We start from the raw sequence: 23,688 nt of genomic DNA, 5'->3' as shown, positions 1-23,688 counted from the left end.
TCTATGAGACTGAGAAATGACAATGGAACATTCTTGGGGTAAAAGGGTTTATACTCAGCATTATTTTCCTGGCGTTGGTCAGGCACTTGAATCACATCTGCATCCAGCAGTCTGCAGGTCTGTAATCCACCTCTGTCTCTGCCTCTGCCCAGAGCACTGGGAAGAACTTCTTATATAGTGATTCAGTCAAAAAGAGCTTATTGCCTAGTAGTGTGGAAGTATTAGCCTAACAGTAGGCCAATAACATCAGCAAGTAGTTTAGGGTCATGGGAGGATTCTGGCCATAGGATCTTCCATTTTCCTCACACCTGGTTTTCCTGCAACACTGGTCTTTGTTTCCATGCTCCAGTTTTCCCCATTCACTATTGCCATAGAATTCTCCCCAACTTACTGCTTCCCATTACATTGTCAATAGTGCTTCATTACTTATTGGATAAGATCTACATTCATCAGCTCAGCATTCAAGAACCTCCGTATCTACTTTAAGCCTGGTTCCCATGAGTCAATGGAATTTGCTTATTTTTTAAGCCAGAGAGTTCTAAGTGAAAGTGTATTTGAATGTACACTCTCTAAGGCCAATAAAGGCTGGAGATACTTTGTGTTCAATGTCAATGGAAGGATGAATGTTTCTCTGTTTGACACAGGGATCATTGAATAGAACAATATTTGTGCATTTGTTGGATGACAACATTCCTGAGGAGAAAGAAGTATACCAAGTCATTTTGTATGATGTTAAGACACAAGGTAATTCAATTCAATTTTAAATATTTTTTTCTAGTATATAATTTTGTGTATGCTTTGAAGAAAATAAAACAATAGTTGCTATCTTATATTTAAAATTAGATGTATGCCATTTAAAAAATGTTACTGTCTTGCCAATGGATTTCAGCCCAGGACAATTTCACTATGGATTCAATTAGACCGAAAAAATGACAGTAAAATGTTCTTGGGGTGAAAGGGTTATACCTAACTTTATACCCACGGTTAGCCGATCAGTTGCTAGAATCCTGTCCACTCAGAGCAAGTCTGCGTGCAGCAAGCTGGCCTCTGCCTCCGGGCTTCTCCATCCCTGCCGCCGTCTCAGTCTCTGTCCTCAGCGCTGCCTCCACTCCAGTCTGCTCTCCGGCAGCTGTGCAGCCCAGAGCACTGGGTGAAGCTCTTTATGTAGAGTCAATAGAAATGTATTGCCCACACGTGTGGTGAGCTAGCCAACCAGGGCCAGGTGAGAATCCTGGCCATAGGAACCTTCACTTTCTCCACAGTCACTTTAAATACCATCTGTCCCATAAAAATGTTAGAGCCAAGAAACATCAGCTCAGACTAGAAATACCTTTGTGGACTCAGAAAAAAAAAAAAAATTTCCTATGGAATAAAATACATTTCCAAAGGAAGAATTTTTCTGTAATTATAGTAGCAGACTGATTTGGGCTTGGACCAGATATATGGATAATTTAAATTTAATCATTTTGAGCAAATTATCTGGGTACTTTCCTCAGTTTCTACTCAACTTCTGTAAGAGATGTCCAGTATAGCAATATAATGACAATAATAAGTCAAGGGAAAGAATTCCTGATTTGCTGTCTAGAAGAAGAAAACTAAAATGTGGGTTGTGTTTGTCAACCTGAAGATTTCTGTTTGAGGAGTGAACACAGTAGAACACGTTCTGGTTGCTTTAATACATTTTAGAGAGTGGGGTTATATTTTAAGTATTTAGAAGTTAATGCTAAACCACTGTTTGATTTTTGTGGTCCCTGACGTTTTTAGGAGTTCCGCCAGCAGGAATCGCTTTGCTTGATGCTCAAGGATATGCAGCTGCCCTGACTGTAGAAGCCAGTGATGAACCACATGGAGTTTTAAATTTTGCTCTTTCATCAAGATTTGTTTTCCTGCAAGAGTCTAATGTAACAATTCAACTTTTCATCAACAGAGAATTTGGATCTCTAGGTTTGTGTTACTCTTGAGTAAATGGAGTTTTCCGGCAGATAGTTTTTATTTTTTTAATGTTCTACTTGTGTGGATAAAAGCCATTGCTAAAATTAATCAGGGTCAGGGAAAAATATAGCATTAATTCAGGACAGGACTTTATAACTTACTTATTTTTGAAAGATTGAAGGGGTTTTCTATTGTCACAAAATACTATGTAATAATCAATCATAAAACCTCAGCAACAAATAATAGGCTGTTCATGGGTCCATTAATGTGGGCTGGGCTTGACCATGGGTGGATCTACTCCATATGCCTCTCACTCTTCTGGAACCAGTAAAGGCACAAGAAAACAAACACACTGCAGGTCCACTGAGGCCTGGACTTAGAACTAGCACATCATTGCTTTTACCTTGTAAGTCAGCCAGGGCAAGTCACACAGCCAAAATAAGAGTCTGCAGGCAGGGTAGTGTGCCCTGTCCACATGTGGACATCACTGAGGCATTACATGGTAAAGGCCAAAGGTACAGGAATAGGTGAGGAACTGGGGCAAATAGAAGCTATTACAGGTGCTTTAAGCAAAGTCGAGAAATTCATACTGAGAGATACTTTTATTTTAAAAGTTTAAATAAATATAAAATCTTTTCCCATGCAATTCAATTAGGAGCAGTTAATGTCACATATACCACAGTTCCTGGGATGTTGAGTCTAAAGAACCAAACAGAAGGAAACCTAGCCGAGCCGGATGCTGACTTTGTCTCAGTAGTTGGCTTTCTGATTTTAGAAGAAGGGGAAACAGCAGCAGCCATCAATATTACCATTCTTGAGGTAAAATTCTTGTTTCCACTATTACTGTTTTTAACCTGAATAACCTCACAGAATGTAGAAACTGATGGAATATTCTTGTACCTTTAAATCAGCTTATTTTTGTGATTTTTTTTTTAACCATACAGGGATTTCTTCTTGTGTAGATATGCTGATCTGCTTTTGGGTATTTTATTATAGAAACATCTTGTCATAGAGAATTCTCTTAGGGTACGTCTCTTTAAAATGCCATTGGCCTAAGCAATTCCTAAGGAGTATTTTGATTACTCCAAAGGTTTCATTGGATGAGCAATCCATGTAGGTCAGCAACTTAGTTAGGACTGGTTAAGTTAAGGATAGTAAGAAACTCACTAGATCCTGAATGCATAGAATGTGATTACCAGAGAACTTAATCATTGGTTACTGAAATTATGTTTTAAATGATTTTTTTATATTATGAGATCTTTTGCTGTTTTGGGACTTAGTGTTTCAGCTCCTTGAGTATATTTCCAAGAGGTTTATGAAAATAGTACATATGGGTAGGGTAGGAAATGGTATTTGGTGGGGAGAAGGAAAGAGAAATAGAGGGAATGAACATTGCCTTAGAAAAGTAATTTTCAATTACTATGTATTTTTGTAGGTTCCATTTAAAAAAGGCTTTCTTTCCTCAAAGCTTTTTACTTTTCCAAAATTACAAGTAGTATAAACCACACACCATTTGAAGTCACTAGCTTTTGTTGATTACCACGGCACTATGACCTAATATAATAGTATGAGAACTCTAAAGCCATCAGACAAAAAGTAATAGTATGTCACTATGTAACATACAACACAGATGTGGTAAGACTTTAAGTTTTCTTTTTTAGTTATATAATCAATGTAACAATATAAATAAGTTGATTATTCCTCAGTTACATTAGTTCTTAAAGCAGGAAATGTATAGCTGCTCTTCTTCTCTTTACAGTCCAGTTTGTTGAAGACAAGGCTACCAGTTCCTTTTTTTTCTCGCTAGGTATTTGTAGCCCTTCCTGCTCCCTGAATAGCATGAGATTAAGAGAATGCACCCCCAGATATAAGTAAGACTGGGGGTGATAAGGGAAGAATCGTTCCATGGGGGTGGAGCACAGTGGGGATAGGTGGGCCAGGGTCCCTTTTACATCACTGATTCTGTCATTCACATTGATCTGTATATTATATAAGATGGTTTAGAGATTGTGATCTTTTTCTTATTTCTTCACATGGAAATATATCTTCATCAAATAAAAGGAAGACAGAAGTGTATGTTGGTGTGTATATACTCATGTAACCATTGTGTTTCTATGTAAATGCTGTTGGCTGTCTGGTCTCTACTGACATGGGTTTTGTTAGTTCCCTCATGTTTTGAGCCTTATTTTCAGGGCTGTTATGTGGACTATTGATCAATAGTAATAGTGTATTAAAGTTAACCATCACGAATAGCTATCATTTTTTTTACTGAAGTGTCCTTGGTCTACAATCTTATATTGGTTTCAAAATATACAACACAGTGGTTCAACAGTTACCCATATTATTAAATCCTCACCCTCTCTGGTTTGGTTACATCTGTCTATGTAGTAAATTACGTTACAGAATCATTGACTATATCTCAATACCATTCCCATGATCAGCTTATAATGTGATTAAAAATTATTGTGCCTCTTTAGTTTTTTTAAGATATTTTATTTTTTATTTTTTTAAAGATATTTTTCCCTATGTTTTCTTCTGTGAGTTTTGTGGTTTCATGACTTACATTAAGGTCTTTGATCCATTTTGTGTTTACTTTTGTGTATGGAGTTAGACAGTAGTCCAGTTTCATTCTCTTACATGTAACTGTCCAGTTTTGCCAATAACAGTTGTTGAAGAGGTTGTCTTTTTCCCATTGTATATTCATGCTGCTTTACATTTATTAATTGACCATATATGCTTGGGTTAATTTCTGGATTCTCTGTTCTGTTCCATTATTCTGTGGGTCTGTTCTTGTGCCAGTACCAAACTTTTTAAACTACTGTAGCTTTGTAGTACAGTTTGAAGTCAAGGAGCATAATCCCCTCAGCTTTGTTATTCTTTCTCAGGATTGCTTTGACTATTTGGGTCTTTTGCGATTCTGTATGAATTTTAGAACTATTTGATTTAGTTTGTGGGAAAATGCTGCTCGTATTTTGAAAGTGATTGCATTGAATCTGTGAACTGCTTTGGGCAGGGTGGCCGTTTTGACAATGTTAATTCTTCCTACCCATGAGCATAGAGTAGATTTCCATTTATTGGTGTCTTCCTTAATTTCTCTTACTAGTCTCTTACAGTTTTCAGGATATAGCTCTTTCACCTCTTTAGTTAGGTTTATTCTTAGGTATTTTATTCTTTTTGATGCAATTGTAAATGAAGTTGTTTTCCTGATTTCTCTTTCTGCTAGTTTGTTGTTAGTATATAGGAATGTAACAGATTTCTGTGTATTAATTTTGTATCCTGCAACTTTGCTGAATTCCGTTATTAGTTCTAATAGTGCTTTGGTAGTGTCTTTAAGGTTTTCTATGTATATATATCATGTCATCTGCAGATAGTGACAGTTTTAACTTCTTCCTTACCAGTATGGATGCCTTTTATCTCTATTGTCTGATTGCCATAGCTGAGGACCTCCAGTACTATGTTGAATAAAAGTGGTGAGAGTGGACATCCTTGTCTTGTTCCCAGTCTTAGAGGAAAAACTTTCAGCTTTTTGTTGTTAAGTATGATTTTGGCTGTGGGTTTGTCATACATGGCCGTAGTATGTTGAGGTATGTACCCTCTGTGCCTATTTGTTGAGAGAGTTTTTGTGATGAATAAATACTGAATTTTGTCAAATGCTTTCTCAGCATCTATTGGGATGATCATGTGGTTTTGTCCTCCTTTTTGTTACTGTGGTGTGTGATACTGAATTGGTTTACAAATATATACCATCCTTGCCTCCCTGGAATAAGTCCCACTTGGTCATGATGGGTGATCCTTTTGATGTATCTTTGAATTTGGTTTGCTAATACTTGTTGAGGATTTTTGCATCTGTGTTCATCAGGGATATTGGTCTGTAATTTTTTTGTGTGTGGTATCTTTGTCTGGTTTGGTATTAGAGTGATGCTGGCTCATAGAATGAGTTTGGAAATATTCCCTCCCCTTCTACCTTTTGGAATACTTTAAGAAGGATGGGTATTAGCTCTTCTTTAATTGTTTGGTAGAATTCAGCTCTGAAACCACGTGGAACTGGAATTTTTTATTTTTTATTTTTTATTTTTGGGAGTGTTTTGATTACTAATTTGATTTCATTGTTGGTAATTGGTCTTTTCAGATTTTCTGTTTCTCATTGCATCAATCATGGAATGTTATGTTTTCCTAGAAAGTTGTCCCTTCTTGGTTTTCCAGTTTATTGGCATATAATTTTTCAAAGTCTCCTCTAATAGTTATTTGTACTTCTTTGGTGTCCTTTGTGATTATTCCTACTTTGTTTTCTATTTTGTTTATGTGTGTACTCTTTTTTTTCTTGATAAGTCTAGCTAGAGGTTTATCTATTTTGTTTATTTTCTCAAAGAACCAGCTCCTGGTTTCATTGATTTTTTTTTCCTTTCTATTGTTTTATTCCTCTCAATTTTATTGATTTCTGCTATGATCTTTATTACATCCTTCCTTCTACTAACTTTGGGGTTCATTTGTTCTTTTTCTTGTTTCTTAAATTGTGAGTTTACAGTCTTTATTTGGGATTGTTCTTGTTTCTTTAGGTAAGCCTGTATTGCTATGTATTTCCCTCTTAGAACCACTTTTGTGGTGTCCCATATATTTCAGACATTCTTTTTCTGTTTTCATTTGTCCCCATCTGTTGCATGATTTCTGTTCTGATTTGTTCATTGATCCCTTAATTAATCAGAAGCATGTTGATTAGCCTCTATGTGTTTATAGGTTTTTTTTTTGTTTTCTTTGTATAATTTCTAGTTTCACACCATTGTGGTCTGAGAAGCTGCTTGATACAATTTCAATCTTTTTGAATTTAGTGAGGCTCTTTTGTGGTCTAGTATGTGATCTATTTTGGAGAACATTTCATGTACACTTGAAAAAAATGTATATCCTGCTGATTTTGGGTAGAGTGTTTTGTAGATACCTGTTAAGTCCATCTGGTCTAATATATTGTTGAGTGCCTCTGTTTCCTTCTTTATTTTCTGTCTGGTTGATCTGTCTATTGATGTAAGTGGTGTGTTAAAGTCTCCTAAAATGAATGTGTTGGAATCTGTTTCCCTCTTTCGTTCTGTTAGTATTTGTTTTACGTATTTAGTGTTCCTGTGTTGAGTGCATAGATATTTATAATGGTTATATCCTCTTGTTGGACTGACCTCTTTATCATTATATAATGTCCTTCTTTTTCTCTTGTTACTTTCTTTGTTTTGCAATCTACTTTGTCTGATATAAGTACTGCTACTCCTTTTTTCTACATATTGTTTTAATGAAATATCTTTTTCCATTCCTTTACTTTTAGTCTGTATGTCTTAGGGTCTGAAATGAGTCTCTTGTAGACAGCATATAGATGGCTCTTGTTTCTTATCCATTCTGCCACTCTTTGTCCTTGGATTGGTGCATTCAGTTCATGTACATTTAAGGTAATTATTGATAGGAATATCCTTATTTTCATTTTATTAATTGTTTTCTGGTTGTTTTTGTATCTCCTCTCTGTTCCTTTCTTCCTCTCTTATACTCTTCTCTTGTTATTTGATGGTTTTCCTTAGTTTTATTATTAATTTTTCTTAAAAAATTTTTTTTGTATCTGTTGTTGAAAACTTTTGCTTTGTGGTTACTAAAGGCCCATGGTTAGCTTCTTTACTGTATAACTGTCTAAACTAAGTTGCTGATTGCTCTATTTCAGACACAATTTAGAAGTACTTTTTTTTCTTCATCTTCCTCCTTCATACTTTATGTATTGGATGTCATAATCTGCACTTTTTGTGTATCCCTTGACTGATTTTGTGTATAGTTGATTTTGCTTATTTTGTTTTAATTTCAGACTTCCTTGGTAATTAGTTAGTCTACTACCTTTACTATGGGTTTATTTTCTCAGGTGAAAACTATGTAGGTTAGGAACATTTCCATATGCAGTAGTCCCTTTAACATATCCTGTAAGGCTGTCTTAGTGGTAATGAATTCCTTCAACTTTTGTTTATCTGGAAATTGCTTAATCCCTGCTTCAAATTGATAATCTTCCTGGGTAGAGGATTCTTGTTGAAGGTCCTTTTGTTTCAGTACATTAAATATTTCATGGCACTCCCTTCTGGCCTTTAAGGTTTCTGCTGAAAGCCTGATGGAGTTTCCCTTATAAGTAATCTTTTTTCTCTATCTGGCTACTTTGAATATTCTCTCCTTATCCTTGATCTTTGCCATTTTAATTATTAAATGTCTTGGCGTTATCTTCCTGGGACTCCTTTTGTTAGGGGCTCTCTGTGCTTCCAGGACCTGGGTGTCTTTTCCTTCCCAGATTGGGAAAGTTTTCAACAATTGTTTCCTCAAAGAGACTTTCTATCCCTTTGTCTCTCTTCCTTATGGTTCCTCCTTTATTCAAATATGGCTTAGCTTGTATTGGTCACATAGCTCTCTTATCATTCTTTCATTTCTATAAATTTTTTCTTTGTTCCTCAGCTTCATTTTGTTCCTATATTCTAATTTTCATCTCATTTGTTGTCTCCTCTACCTACTTGCAGTAATCTATTCTTTAATCCCTCCATTGCATGTTTCATTTCATATACTGTATTCATCAGCTCTGAGTGTCTCTTTTTTCTTAGTTTTTCTGTCTTTTTGTGGAAGGCCTCTCTGAAATCTTGACTATTTCTCTGTAAATCAGTGAGCATGTATATGACTTTTACTTTGAAATCTTTATCAAGAAGTTTGGTGATCTCTGTTTCTTTTAGCCCACTTTCTGGTGTCTTGTCCTGTAGTTTTGTCAGGACATAATCCTCTGCCTCCTCATTTTGTCAGGGTTTCTGTGTTTCTTCCTTTGTATTAGATGGGTCTGCTAAGCTTCCTGGTGTATAGATCAGTAGCATTATGAAGGTGGCCTCCTGTGGTGCCCAGAAGCTCAAGACCCTTCACTCTCCAGTGCTTGGTTCTACTTTTCCAGAGCCCCAGATGTTGGTGTGCAGTGGGTGGGAGCACCTTTCTATCTGTTTGCAGTGCTGGCAGTTTGCCACAGCAGCCTTTGTGATCCATGCACAAGCCTCTGCTGGGATTGTTGTGGGTGCAAACACCCTCTTCCTGCCCTGCAGCAATGGTGGAACCTCAGGATTAATGGGGTGGGTGGGCCTATGTGCAGCTCTGTGGTAAGGCAGGACTCACAGTACCAGGCCCGTACACCTGTGGGGATGAAGGATCTCTTGTTGCTGGCTTCTGCAGGCACCTTCCCAGTTTGACTGAAATAGGGTGAGAAAGCTGGGAATGTCTCCCTCTGCCTGCCAGACAGCAACATCTGACATTGCTGCTGGGCCAAGTGGGTTGCCTTGATGGCAGTGTGCACAGAAAGGAGCCTTAGGGCTGTGCTGCCAGGGAGGAGGATAGAGCATCTGGGGCTCACATGAGTTCCTGACCTTTTGGGCCAAGGGAGAGCTGGTGAGGTATCCTTCACCTGTGCTTTCTCCTGAGAGAGCTCCATATAACACTCCTCCCCTTTGGCACCCCTCCTGCTCCTGGGAAGTCTTTCAAACTGCCCCCTCTGCTTTGGGTCTCAGGACTGGTGGCATGTGCCTGTCCTCCATAACTGGCTGGAGTTTTAGCCTCCTAGAGTGTTCTAGGTGTTCCTAATGTCCAGCCCTGCTAATCACCAGAACCCAATGTTATATGGATTTATGCTCCTGGAGCAGTTCTGTAGGGCCAGGTGTGCAGAGTTCCTGGGCTCCTATCCCCTCCCTGCTCTGTTCCTCTTGTTCCTGCCTGTGGGCTGGAATTGAGGAAGGGCTTGGGTCCCACTCGATTGTGGCTCTTCCACTTTACCCTTCTCTGTGAGATCTTCTCTTCCCTAGATGTAGGTGGTCTGTTCTGTAGCCTTCAGGTAGTTTTCAGGTTTAGTTGTATTTGCTGTATTTTCTTCACTCATGTGTATTTGGGAGGTTTCTGCCTTGCCTTCCTGCTTGCCATTTTTCCTCTCCCCACCCTCAACTCCCCCCAGCTATCACTTTTTAAGGACTCCCTCTAGGCCAGGTACTCCATACACATTAATTTTAATCATTATAAACTCACATAAAATGATAGAATTTGGTACTGGGTCTGCTTAAATGCAAAGCTTGCATTTTTTTATGGTGTCATTCTATTATTCATTGTATTCGTTGGCTACTAAGATAATTTTAAATCTTTTGCTCCTAGTATGTTAAAACATACTGGGTTGTATATGTATGTAATTTGTTTACATACTGTATTAGTCTAGGTAAAAAAATCATACAATGTTTGCAGTGTCATTTGGCTTAACTTAAGAACTTATCAACAACCAGATATAAGTTTAATACTTTTATTTGTGTTTTTTCTATAAACCTCAGCCTTATTCAAGTATAATTAAATACTGCATGGTATCACTGATAAGTAGAATATAAAAATATATAAAATTATAAGATATATATTGTAGTGATTTGATAAATGTTTATATTGTCAAAGGATCCCCTGCCTCTGTTTAATACATCCATAACTTCACATACTTATCTTTTTGTATGTGTGAGAACATTTAAGTTCTACTCTCCTAGCAAATTTCAGTTATACAATACAGTGTTAACAACTGTTTTAGTTGTTGACATGTTTAGTGTAAAACATGTATAGTCAACATGTTTTACACTAGAGCATCAGACCTTATTTGTCTTGTAGCTGATTTTGTACTCTTTACCAACCTCTATTTCCCTCACCCTACCCAGCCTCTAGGAACCAGTTTCCTCCCCTCTGTTTCTAAGAATTTGACTAAAAAATTTTCTGTATATAAGTGTTACCGTGCAGTATTTGTCTTTCTCTTTCTGGCTTATTTTACTTAGCATAATGCCCTCAAGGTCCATCCATGTTATCACAAACATGATTTCTTTCTCGTGACTAATATTCTATTGTATACATAAAACATCTTCATCTGGTACTTAATTGAAAGACACTTAAATTGTTTCTGTATCTTGACTTTTGCGAATAATGTTTCAGTGAACATGGAAGTGCAAATATCTCTTTGATATCCTGTTTTCATTTTACTTTGGAAATATACCCAGGGGTGGAAGTGATGGATTCTCTGGTAGTTCTATTTTTAATTTTTTGTAGAGCTTCCATATTGTTTTGCATAGTGGCCACACCAAGTTGTATTCCCACCAACAGAGCACAGTGGTCCCCTATTCCCTAAATCCTCACCAATCTTGTTATGTCTTGTCCTTTTTTGGTAACAGTTATTCTAACAGGTGTGAGGTGATCTCTTATGGTGGCTTTTATTTGCATTTCCCTGATGATTAGTGATGCTGCGCACCTTTTCATATACCTGTTGGCCGTTTAAAATGTCTATTCAGGTCCTCTACACATTTTTAAAATCAGATTTTTTTTTTTGCTATTGAGTTGTATGAGTTCTTTATATATTTTGGATATTAACCCCTTAGCAAATACTTGATTTACAGTTATTTGCTCCCATTCCATACATTGCCTTTTCATTTTATTGATGATTTCCTTTGCTGTGCAGAAACTTTAGTTTGATGTAGTTCCACTTGATTATTTTTGCTTTGCTTTTGGTGTCCCATCCAAAAAAAATCATTGTTAGGACATATACTTTTTCTGATTTAAGTGTTTTCTACTCTCCATTGCATTTTTATATTTCTGTATATATAAAATTGTATATTTATAGGGTGATTTTTTTAAAAAGCTGTGAGAAGTATTACTTTGAGACCATGATTATAGGGCATTTAATGATGTAATTTTTGCAGGATGATATACCAGAACTAGAAGAATATTTCCTCGTGAAGTTGACTCATGTTGAACTCATGGCTCCTTTACCTTCATTTCCTCCTAGACTAGGTATGGGGTTTTTTGTTTGTTTCCATTTACTTAAAACAAAGTAAATCTACTTCATTTTGTAATAAGTGATCATTGTGACATTTGTTAATCTCAGTTATGTATGAAAGTATGGTGGGCTTTTGGGTTTATTTTCATTTAGAGACTATCATGCACTGAAATTTTGTATATTGGACAGTGTAAGCATATTTAAGAATTGCTGTGTGATGCTTTTTAAAATTTTACAACCATATTTTACTATTAAATTTGTAATCTTCAAAATGTAATTAATTCTCAGAAAGGCATTCTCATTTTAAAATTTAATTTGCTATTTTTTATAGATCTCCAAACTATCAGATGATTTTCTTTTAGGCTAAGTGGATCCTTTGTTTGTTGTATTCTCTACTTTTCTGACCTTTTATCTCTTTCTATTCATGCTTTAGAAAAGACTCAGTTAATTCATTACAGACTGAAAGGTAAAATGTGAACCTTAGTACAAAATTTAAGTAGTTTAAAACAGATGTATTCCTGTTTCTAAAATGCAAACTCTTGTTTGCATTTGGACGTTTAATATTGGGACCTGTGTGAAACTTGTAGGTGTGATGGCCCAGTAGGAGGTGGTGCTGAGCAGCATTGAGGCCTCCTCTCCCTCTTCCCTTGGTCAGAGAGGAAATTGGCTCAAGGAGGGGCAGCATGGCCAAGGGCAGGGATTCCTTATTTACTTCTTAGGGTCAGTATAACAACTTTGAAAATAGCAAAAGGGAATCATCAGTTTAAATTCTTTTGCAAAAAAAATATATATATAGGCTGTTTGCTTCAGGTAATTATTACAAGATAATTACTGTTCATGCTAAGAAACAGACTACTTCTTATTAATTTATACTCACATTAGAGGTAATTTGAATAGTCTGACTTCTGCTGAGTGCCTTCTAATATTCCTGTTTGAAGTGCTTTGTATAGTAGTACCATCATTTGTTTTATTTTCCCATTTTACACATGAGGGAGCTGAGGCTAAGAGAAGCTAAGTAACTCATCCAGAGTCACACAACTAGGAAATGGTGGAGCTCAGCTTCTGCTTTGTAGCTTCTAGTCTGATGGACACAAATCCTGATTTTATACTCTTTCTTTGACAATGTTGTTCTCTTCACTATGAGAATTAAATGCTCCCAGGCAGCTGTCTTAAGTATCCTAGAGTAAGGTAGAGTCTCTGAACTTTAAAAGGTAAAGGACAAAAATATTTAAAAACAAAACAATAACAGGGCTGGTTACTATTTCAAGACTGAATAATGGATATTGTAACATCTGAACATGGTGGATAGGATACAAAATAAAAAGGGATAAGAGAGATTTACCTCAATCTTAGTCTCTGTTTGACCTAATGGCTTTGCTGTCCTCCCCATCTGTCTCAACTTGTGTCCTTCTTTCTCTGCATCTCTTTCTCACACCTGTATTTTTCTTGTAGCACTTCCTGCCTTACTCTTCCCATGTCTTTTTTTCTTGCTATTTCTACTCTTTCCAACTGTCTCCATTTTCCTTTCCTCTTGAAATGGATTAAAATAGTAGAAACAAACCATAATCACAGTTGCTTAATTTTATACTGCTCTCAATTGATAAGATTTCCTTAAGTCATTGGCTCTTGTTAGCAACAAGTTCCCTTATTCAAATGTTATAAGCATTATATCTATTTTCTTAAAATCTTTTGAGTAATGTTCACAGTTCCTCTTATTTGGAATTATGTTATCACAAAGGGGTAGTCTTTAAATTCTCTATCAAATCTTTTAATCATTTCTATTTATTTAAAAATATTTTTCTATTTTTTTCTCAGATTCAGAGGGCTTGACAGCACAAATTGTTATTGACGCCAATGATGGTGCTCAAGGTATAATTGAATGGCAACACAGCAGGTAAGCCCAAGGCTGCATGAGAGCCCTTCTCTGTGTTTCAGATTTTTTATTATCTGCTGAACAAAAGCTTATAAGGAAAAATAATGTATTCTCTTTATTGTAGGTTTGAAGTAAATGAAACCCAAGCAACTTTAACATTAGTAGCCCAGAGGAGCAAAGGAGCTCTTGGCCACGGTTCCTTGTTTGTCTATGCCCAGAACTTGGAAGCCCAGCTGGGGCTGGATTACAGCTTCACCCCAATGGTGAATTCATAGAGAATTACAATGGCTTAGGTCCTCTATAACTAAACTAATCTTAAAATAATAAGCTATTATATATTCTGAGTAAATTAGAGCAGAGGTCTTCCACATTGTAGAATGGCTTCCTTTGCTATTTTAGGAACATAGATAAATTGCATTTTCAGTACTAAAGATGAATCTTCATTTTATTTCATTCATTATTTTATTGCAATATTCTATGTTGTTTTATTCACTCAGTATCTTAGTGCAATATTTGATATTGAAGAACACAAGTTATCATGTTAAAGAATTTATATCATTAGATCAACTTCCTAGAGTGTTTCTTACACTTTTTGAAAGTTTTAACTGTTCTGTTTGTTTTAATTTACTGAGATATCTTTAGTGTTTTAAAATGCTTTTACTTTGTCTCTTCATGCATTTTATTCCTTAGTCAAATGTTTAATTTTTTTCTCTTACTCCACTACTTTTACTTTTTTAACTTAATGTTGTCAATTTAATAAAAAGAGACCATGCAAAAAAGTAAGGGAAAGAAATCTCTGTAAAATAGCTTACTTTACAAAATTCACAACTATGTTTCTTTCTAAACAGTCTATAAAAACTCAGAGTGCATTTACATATAATACTGCCTACTTTTCCTTTTTTGACCAGGTTCTTCATTTTGCTGATGGAGAAAGGTATCAAAATGTTGACATCACAATTCTTGATGATGACATTCCAGAAGCAGATGAAACATTTCAGCTGATACTAACAAATCCTTCTCCTGGACTAGAGCTGGGGGAAAATACAATAGGTAATTGAAAATTTCTTACTGACAGCACCTTCTTGCTTGCATTGTTTTCTGAATATGGAGACAGATGTAAAGGGTTGAGAGAATCTTAATGGTTTTCTGTACTTACAGTGAAAAATATTTTAAGTTAGGCATTTTGGAATTCCTGTGTCAAGGGTTAACAGTGCTTCTAGTCTGCATTTGGTTGTGTATATTTATGTGTGTGTGTGTGTGTGTGTGTGTGTGTGTAAAAAATGAAAAATTCTGTTGATAGCAATGATAATATCAAATCATTTCTGCAGTTATTGTAGGTTTTAATTTGTGAATGTCTTTTCTTTGGAATTTGGTTCTGCACTGGTTTCCTGTTTAGCTATAGAGAATATAACAAGGTAGTTGTTCTAGTGCCATCTAATTGCTATATTTTTTCCACATAGACTTGAAGTGTATTGATACCTCATATGGATTATGGGAGTCATAATTCTTTGGTTGGAACAGTTTGACTTTGGTACAAAAAGGCATTCTAGTTCATCGCTTGTTAGATATCATGTTTACTGCTTGGAAAAGACAAAAAAGAGACAGAAAAAAACTCCAGAGAAATACAGTATCTTAGATTTGAAGAGCTCTTAAAAAGTAAATTCAGTTCTGTGTGGTGATAGATAAATCAGTGGATTTAGAAGACTGACTCTTCAACCTCCCATTTTAGCTAGTGGCTGAGAGTTTGAGATTCCCTTAATTTAACTAACCTTTGTATTCCTAAATTATTGTTCTTCATGTGAAAAAATATGATTTGTAGTAAAAAACATGAAAGACTTTTGAATAACTGAAGAACTGGTTTTTACTTTATTGTCATATTGATACAATAAATTGCTATTCCTAAGTCCTCAGAATCTTCTTGGGGGGCTGTGATAATTGATTCAGATTTCTTTGTTATAAAGCTTAGTAGGTTTATGTAAAGGGTTGTAGGAATGAATTCTTTATGTTGGTTAAGAATCTTCTGTGTATAACCAACAGAAAACACAATTCAAATTGACTTAAAGGTAATGTATTGGCTCATTGAGTGAAATGGTCCAGAGACACATAGTTTTAGATGAGGTGGGGCCAAGTACCCAAAACACCCTGTTGTTTTGTGTCTCTTCTCCTTGCCTATTGGAGTGTTAGCTTCATCCCAAGGCTCTTGTTAGTTGTCACAAGATGGTCACAGGCAGCAGTCTTGTATATTCCACGTAACAGGATAGAGTTTTCAAAATAAAGCATTCCTGAAAGGTCCTGATAAAATTTTGATTAGAATTACATAGGTTACATGCCCACCACTATGAGGAGGAAGAAAGAATTTTTTACTGGGTTCTGTCAGGTTTACTTGATGCTCATAATTTTCCATTTTTAAGTATAAAAATTTGCCTCACAACAGTAAGTGCTTTGATAGTGGGTAATTTCTTAAGCTATGCACCATTAATCAACTTTCAGACTATTTTCAAACTTTCGTCAAGTCTCAGTAAGTATCCTTGTATATAAGTCTTTGTATATGTGGGCAGTTAGGATTATCTGTTGAGTGTAATGGGTGGATGTTGAGTGGAAAGGACACCAGCTGCCTTCCATATTACTTATATTCCAAAGTGTGCGTATAAAATTGTTGTTTCTCCACATCCTCACCAGGAGTTTTCTTTGGTCTTTAACGTTCTTTAAAAAACCAATTCTAATGAATAAAAAAAAAAATGTGGCTGTCAAGAGACCCCTAGAAAGACAACACCAAGTCATATAATAATTAAAATGGCAAAGATCAAGGACAAGGAGAGAGTATTAAAAGCAGCCACAGAGAGAAAAAAGATCACATGCAAAGGAAAGCCCATCAGGCTATCATCAGACTTTTCAGCAGAAACCTTACAGGCCAGAAGGGAGAAGCATGATATATATATTTAATGCAGTGAAACAGAAGGGCCTTGAACCAGGAATACTATATCCAGCAAGATTATCATTTAAATTTGAAGCAGGGATTAAACAATTTCCATATAAGCAAAAATTGAGGGAATTTAGCCCCAACAAACCATCTCTACAGTGTATTTTTTAAAAAGGACTGTTCTAGATGGAAGAGCTCCTAAGGCTAAATAGCTGTCACCAGAGAAAACAAAACCACAGTAAAGGAAGTAGACCAATTAATTACTAAGCAAATGCAAAAGTAAATCAACTACCCATGAAGTCAGTCAAGGGATACACAGAGAGTACAGAATATGACACCTAATATAGAGTGGAGTAAGAAGAAAAAGAAGGGAAGGGAAAAAAAGAACCTTTAGATTTTGTTTGAATAGCATAATAAGGGAGTTAAATTATACTGTTAGATAGTAAAGAAGCTGCCCTTGAACCTTTGGTAAACACAAATCCAAAGCCTGCAATGGCAATAAGTACATACCTATCAATAATCACCCTAAATGTAAATGGACTGAATGCACCAATCAAGACACAGAGTAATAGAATGGATAAAAAAGCAAGACCCATCTATATGCTGCTTACAAGAGACTCACCTCAAACCCAAAGACATGCACACCCTAAAAGTCAAGGGATGGAAAAAGATATTTCATGCAAACAACAGGGAGAAAAAAGCAGATGTTGCAGTACTAGTATAGACAAAATAGACTTCAAAACAAAGAAAGTAACAAGAGATAAAGAAGGCCATTACATAATGATAATGGGGTCAGTCCAACAAGAGGATATAACCATTATAAATACCTGGGCACTCAATATAGGAGCACCTAAATGTGTGAAACAAATACTAACATAATTAAAGGGGAAATAGAATGCAGTGCACTCATTTTAGGCGACTTCAACACACCACTCACTCCAAAGGACAGATAGACCAGACAGAAAATCAGTAAGGAGGCAGAGGCACTCACTGAACAACACATTAAAACAGAGGGACCTAACAGATGTCTACAGAACATTCCACCCAAAAGCAGCAGGATACATATTCTTCTCAAGGGCACATGGAACATTTTCCAGAATAGATCATATACTAGGTCACAAAAAGAGCCTCAGTAAATTCAACAAGTTTGAAATTGTGCCAACCAGCTTCACAGACCACAAAGGTATAAAACTAGAAATAAATTATACAAAGAAAACACAAAATTCCACAAATACATGGAGGCTTAACAACATGCTCCTAAATAATCAATGGATTAATAACCAAATAAAAACAGAGATCAAGCAATATATGGAGACAAATGAGAACACCAACTCAACACCCCAAAATCTGTGAGATGCAGCAAAGGCAGTTCAAAGATGAAAGTATACAGCAATACAGTTTTACCTCAAGGAATAATCCCAAATGAACAGTGTAAACTTAAAGTTAATGAAAGTAGAAAGAGAAGAACAAATGAGACCCAAAGTCAGCAGAAGGAGGGACATAATAAAGATCAGAGCAGAGATAAATAAAATTGAGAAAAATAAAACAATAGAAAGAATCAATGAAACTAGGAGCTGGTTCTTTGAGAAAATAAATAAAACAGATAAACCTCTAGCCAGAATTATCAAGAAAAATGAATGTACACATGTAAACAGATCAGAAATGAGAAAAGAAAAATCACTATGGACACCACAGAAATTATTAGACACCACAAAGAATTATTAGAGAATACTATGAAAAATTACATGCTAACAAATTGGATAACCTAGAGAAATGGACAACTTTCTAAAAAAATACAACCTTCCAAGACTGACCCAGGAAGAAACAGAAAATCTGAACAGTCTAGTTACCAGCAATGAAATTGAATTGGTAACCAAAAAACTACCTAAGAAGAAAACTTTGGGACCAGATGGATTCACCACTGAATTTTATCAAACATTTAGAGAAGACCTAATACCCATCTGCCTTAAAGTTTTCCAAAAAGGTAGAAGAGAAGGAAATACTTCTGAACTCATTCTATGAGGCCAGCATCACTCTAATACCAAAACCAACAAAGATATCATAAAAAAAATTACAGACCAATATCCCTGATGAACATAGATGCAGAAATACTCAATAAAATATTAGTAAACCAAGTTCAAAATTACATCAAAAGGGGTTAACATCCAAAATACATAAAGAGCTCACATGCCTCAACACCCAAAAAGCAAATAACCTGATTAAAAAGTGGGCAGAGAATCTGAACAGATCCTTCTCCAAAGAAGAAATTCAGATGGCCTACAGGCATATGAAAAGATGCTCCATATTGCTATTTTATCAGGGAAATGCAAATTAAGACCACAATGAGATATCACCTCATACCAGTTAGGATGGCCAACATCCAAAAGACAAGGAACAATAAATGCTGGCAAGCATGTGGAGAAAGAGGAACTTTCCTACACTGTTGGTGGGAATGTAAATTAGTTCAATCGTTGTGGAAAGCAATATGGAGGTTCTTCAAAAAACTAAAAATAGAAATACTGTTTGACCCAGGAATTCCACTCCTAGGAATTTGCCAGAAGAAAACAAGATCCCTGATTCAAAAAGATATATGCACCCCTGTGTTTATTGCAGCACTATTTACAATAGCCAAGATGTGGAAGCAATCTAAGCGTCCATCAGTAGGTGAATGGATAAAGAAGATGTGGTACATATACACAATGGAATATTACTCAGCCATAAGAAGAAAAGAAATCCTACCTTTTGGAACAACATAGATGGATCTAGAGGGTATTATGCTCGGTGAAATAAGCCAGGTGGAGAAAGAGAAGTACCAAATGATTTTACTCATTTGTGGAATATAGCAATGAAGCAAAATTGAAGGAAAAAAACATCAGCAGACTCACAGAGTCCAAGAAAGGACTAGTAGTTACCAAAGGGAAGGGGGTGGGGAGAGAGGGAGGGGGGATTAAGGGGCATTATGATTAGCACACACAATGTAGGTGGTTCATGGGGAAGGCAGTATAGCTTGGAGAAGACAATTAGTGACTATAGCATTTTACTATACTGATGGATGGTGACTGCAATGAGTTATGGGGGGAACTTGATAATAAGGGTGAATGTTGTAACCACAATATTGCTCATGTGAAACCTTCATAAGATTGCATATCAGTGATACCTTAATAAAAAAATGTGGTTATATTGTACATTTTTTTCATTTCCTTGTTCATTAGTGAGTTTGACACTAGTTACTTGTTTCTGGCACTAGTATTTTTTTTTCTTTCTGTGAGTAGCTTTTTGTATCTCTTAATGTGCTTTTGTGTGGTTTGTGCTTTTTATTGGTGTATAGGAATAGTTTATATATTCCTATGTCAATCCTTTGTTTATTTAAGTATTTTGTAGGTTCTTTCAGTCCATTATTTATCTTCTAAGTATATTGTGGTCTTTTTTCTTACAAAATTTTTAGAGTATTTAAAATATCATGTATTTTATGATAGGTTTTAAAATCTTTTTTATTTGAATCTTTTGCATTCCAAAAAGCTGTGAAATATTTTATTATATTTTTCTAATACTTTCATAGTTTTGATTTGCATTTAATAATTTCACATACCATGAACTTATTCATTGGTAGCAAGTGAGGCAAGGATATAATTTCATTTTTCTCCTAAAATGTATAATGAGTACGCTAATACAATACAGAGCATGAGGCATCTATTTGCCATTGTCTTTCAATGTGAAATTTATTTTTATGTATTATCTGTCCGTGTTTCCTGGAGAATATTTTGTTCTGTTTGCCTATTATATGTTCATACTGTTTTATTTATATTTACCATAGATTTAAAAATACATATTGTTATTTTTTAGACCAAATACTTCTTTATTTTTCTCTCTCTAAATCATCTCAGCTCTTCTTTCAAATGGTCTCCTCCATGTAAATTTTAGGATTGACAAATTGAGTTCCACAAACAACTTCTGAATGGGGCCGAATTGAAATTTTAGAGCAATTTGGGTGGACTCAACATCATTATAATAGTGTTTTTCCATTTAGCAATATGCCACTCCATTCGTTTAGGTCTTCTTTCATATCATTGCTTTAGTTTGTGTTCCCTCAAAAGTAAACCCTGAGACAAGGATTTGGATGGGACTAATTTATTTTGGGCAGTCATCTCTGGAGGCATAGTGAGAAATGAAGCGAGGCAGAGGGAGAGGAAAGCTGATAGGTGTGTCATGAATGGTCCTGCTGGGGTCCTTCTTAGACAAAGCTCAGGGCTGTCCTTCTAAGGAGGAAGGAAGTTGGGGTATTCATTCACCAACTTGTAGGCCTCCTTGAGGATTGCTCTTGGGTGTTAAGTCTCTAGCAGTTCTGGCCTGTTTCTTGCATGAGCTGATGTTCTGCTGAGAGAGACCAAGGGCCAAGGGAGCTGCTGAAGGTGACTTGAGTGGGCCAAGCGGGTATGGCTGAGGCGCTGACAGCATCTGCCTCTGTCCACATTAACATTTTGTCATTTTTCATATAGGTCTGACTTATTTTTACCTCGACCCCTAAGTATTGCTTGAATATGAATGAGGTTACTTCTCTGTTATACTTTTAAAATAGTTACAGCTAATGTATGGAGACACCATAATACCCTTTAGAATGCTTGCTCTGAAACTGACTTCCTAGCTGTGAGCACCAGTCCTGCCACTTTCTAGCTTGTGAGTTTCCATAGATTGCCCATCTGTGCTTCATTCAGTGGTTCTGTAAAATGAGAATAATAATAGAATCAACCTCATGTGGTTATTGTGAGAATAAACTAAGTTAATATAGGTTAAGCAATTCTCAGTTGCATTAGTTGCTGTTTCATTGTTATTAACATTAGTGGTAGCAAAAAAATAGAAAGCTCTGGATTTGTGAAGGTTACTCATACTCAGCTGATAGCTTGGACTCATAATAGTTGTAATAATTGTTTTCTTTTGCATTTTCTAAGAAGTCAGTTATCATCTAGAAAATAGTGACAGTTCTGACCCTTCCTTTCCATTACTTTTCACCTGTTACCTGGCTGACAGCTCCAGGACGATACTGAATAGTAGCAGTGATGACAGGCATCATTGTCTTGTTTCTGTTTTTAGTGACAACCCTTCTTACGTTTCAGCATTCATTTTTCTATTTGTTATTGGCATCTGAGGTATATCACTTCATCAGGTTGAGAAAGCTGTCTTATCTTCCAAGGTTACTGAATATTTTTATTTTTATATCATGAGTAAATATGGAATTTTACTGGATGCCTTTCAAAATTTCCCTTGTTTTTAAGGTGACCTAGAAAAGAGTTAGCCTAGCTTATGGGTGAGACATCTATATACTTCCCAGTACTTACAACCATTCTGTTTCCATTTATTGCTTTAATTTTATTTTGACAGCCTCAATTACTGTCCTTGGTAATGATGATGGCCCTGGAGTTCTGTCATTTAACAACAGTGAGCACTTCCTCCTGAGAGAACCCACAGCTCTCTATGTAGAGGAGAGCATTGCAGTATTGTACATTGTTCGGGAACCTGCACAAGGACTGTTTGGAACTGTGACAGTTCAGTTTATTGTGACAGAAGTAAATTCTTCTGTGGAGTCTAAAGATCTGTCTCCTTCCAAAGGCTATATTGTTTTAGCAGAAGGTATTCGCTTCAAGGTACAGTATGAACCTTTAATGAGAATGAGTAATATTTACAAAATAATTTTCTCTGGAAGGAAATTGTTTTTCTAGATCCTAAAAAGAAGGAAGTGCACTCCCAGCTTAGAAGTGACAGGAAAAGATGATTAGTGTACCATGTGAATGTGCTATAATAATGCTGTATAGTCTGTATGGAGTGCACCTGGAGAAATTTGCTCATAGTAGGGTAGTGGAATGTGCAAATAATAAAGAAAATACACATATTGCTGTGTCAAGTATATTTAAATGCATACTGCATTTTATATTGTCTATAAAACATGAAAGAGACTCCAAGCCATTCATTGCAGCTATTAAGTCCTAGCCAATCATTCCTTCTTCGCTACATTTTCATTAAACAAAGTGTAACTGCTTACTTCAGACTGCTTGTTTGAGAGGCAAGTATCCTAAGTGAGGTATTTTCTGCAAGTATCCAATGGCCTTTTGGAGAAAAAATGCTTGATTTGGGATTAGTTACAAATGTAATCTAAACTTGCAGTTTACCTTCAGAACTTCTTTTTTTATATATTAATAATTTTCTGTTCCTGTTACTAAACTTTATTTTTAAAACAGGTTAAAATAACTAATTGCATTAGCTTAAGACATTCTTCAAGCTAGTTCCATAAAACATTAAATTCTAAAATAATATATTTAAAACCACTTTATCTAAAAATAGTACATTCAGTAATTAGGTAATTTTATTTATGATCAGTTTGTTTAAACTTCAACACATTTTTGGATTCATATTCATTTCCAAGTCTATTTTTTTATATTCTTAGAACCTTTAATTGATTTGTTCAGGGATACATCTTGACAGGGGCATATCAGATTTGCAGTTTTTTAGGATTTGCCATTGCTTTACATTCATATGCTTTTTCTTTCTTTTAAAAATGTTTTAAATTTTACTTTAATATTTTGTATATTTTTAATTATATTGTTACTGTGATTTTTTTTTCCTTAAAAGTCTTTTTCAAAATGTTATTTAAAGAACTTCCTGCTCATTAGGCAAATTAAATGTTAGAGCAAGTTGGATTAAATAGATTTTTCTTTCACCCATATAATTTTTTCACTATATATTTTTATTTTGAGGTATAAACAGTAAAATACAAAAACCTTAAAAATCTTAAAGCTCAATGACTTTAAAACTCTGTATATACTCATAACACCACTTGGTTAGTATACTGAACATTACTGTCATCTAGGAGTTTCCTCCTTGTCCCTTGCCCTCCCCAGAAGAAACCGCTTGCCTATTTCTATCACAGTCTCATTTTGCTGGTTCTTGAGCTTTGTATAAAATAGAGTCATACTAGTGTATACTCTTTCGTGTCTGGCTTCTTTTGTGCAACATAATTTTTGATGTTTTTATGGTTACACACATCAGTAGTTGGTTCTTTTTTATTGCTAAATAACATTTCATTCAGTAGACCACTTTTTGTTTATCCATTCTCCTGTTGATAAACAGGAGGATTGTTTCTGGTTTGTGACTGCTGTGGCT

General features: G+C 35.6%; 1 protein-coding gene across 1 annotated transcript in view; it reads left to right on the top strand.

Annotated features, from left to right (window-relative positions):
- Positions 1–23,688, top strand: part of ADGRV1 (adhesion G protein-coupled receptor V1) — a 487,139-nt gene that overhangs the window by 82,722 nt on the left and 380,729 nt on the right. Inside the window, exons 35-42 of the mRNA XM_036925534.2 lie at positions 645–744; positions 1,765–1,944; positions 2,588–2,751; positions 11,667–11,757; positions 13,559–13,637; positions 13,741–13,879; positions 14,525–14,666; positions 21,913–22,175. Coding sequence (XP_036781429.2) covers positions 645–744; positions 1,765–1,944; positions 2,588–2,751; positions 11,667–11,757; positions 13,559–13,637; positions 13,741–13,879; positions 14,525–14,666; positions 21,913–22,175 — 1,158 coding nt within the window. The remainder of the gene's footprint in view (positions 1–644; positions 745–1,764; positions 1,945–2,587; positions 2,752–11,666; positions 11,758–13,558; positions 13,638–13,740; positions 13,880–14,524; positions 14,667–21,912; positions 22,176–23,688) is intronic.

Source organism: Manis pentadactyla, chromosome 2 (assembly GCF_030020395.1).
Source record: "Manis pentadactyla isolate mManPen7 chromosome 2, mManPen7.hap1, whole genome shotgun sequence".
NCBI lineage: Eukaryota > Metazoa > Chordata > Mammalia > Pholidota > Manidae > Manis > Manis pentadactyla.
The sequence above is the reverse complement of the archived record's forward strand: the minus strand, read 5'-3'. Positions and strand labels throughout refer to the sequence as shown.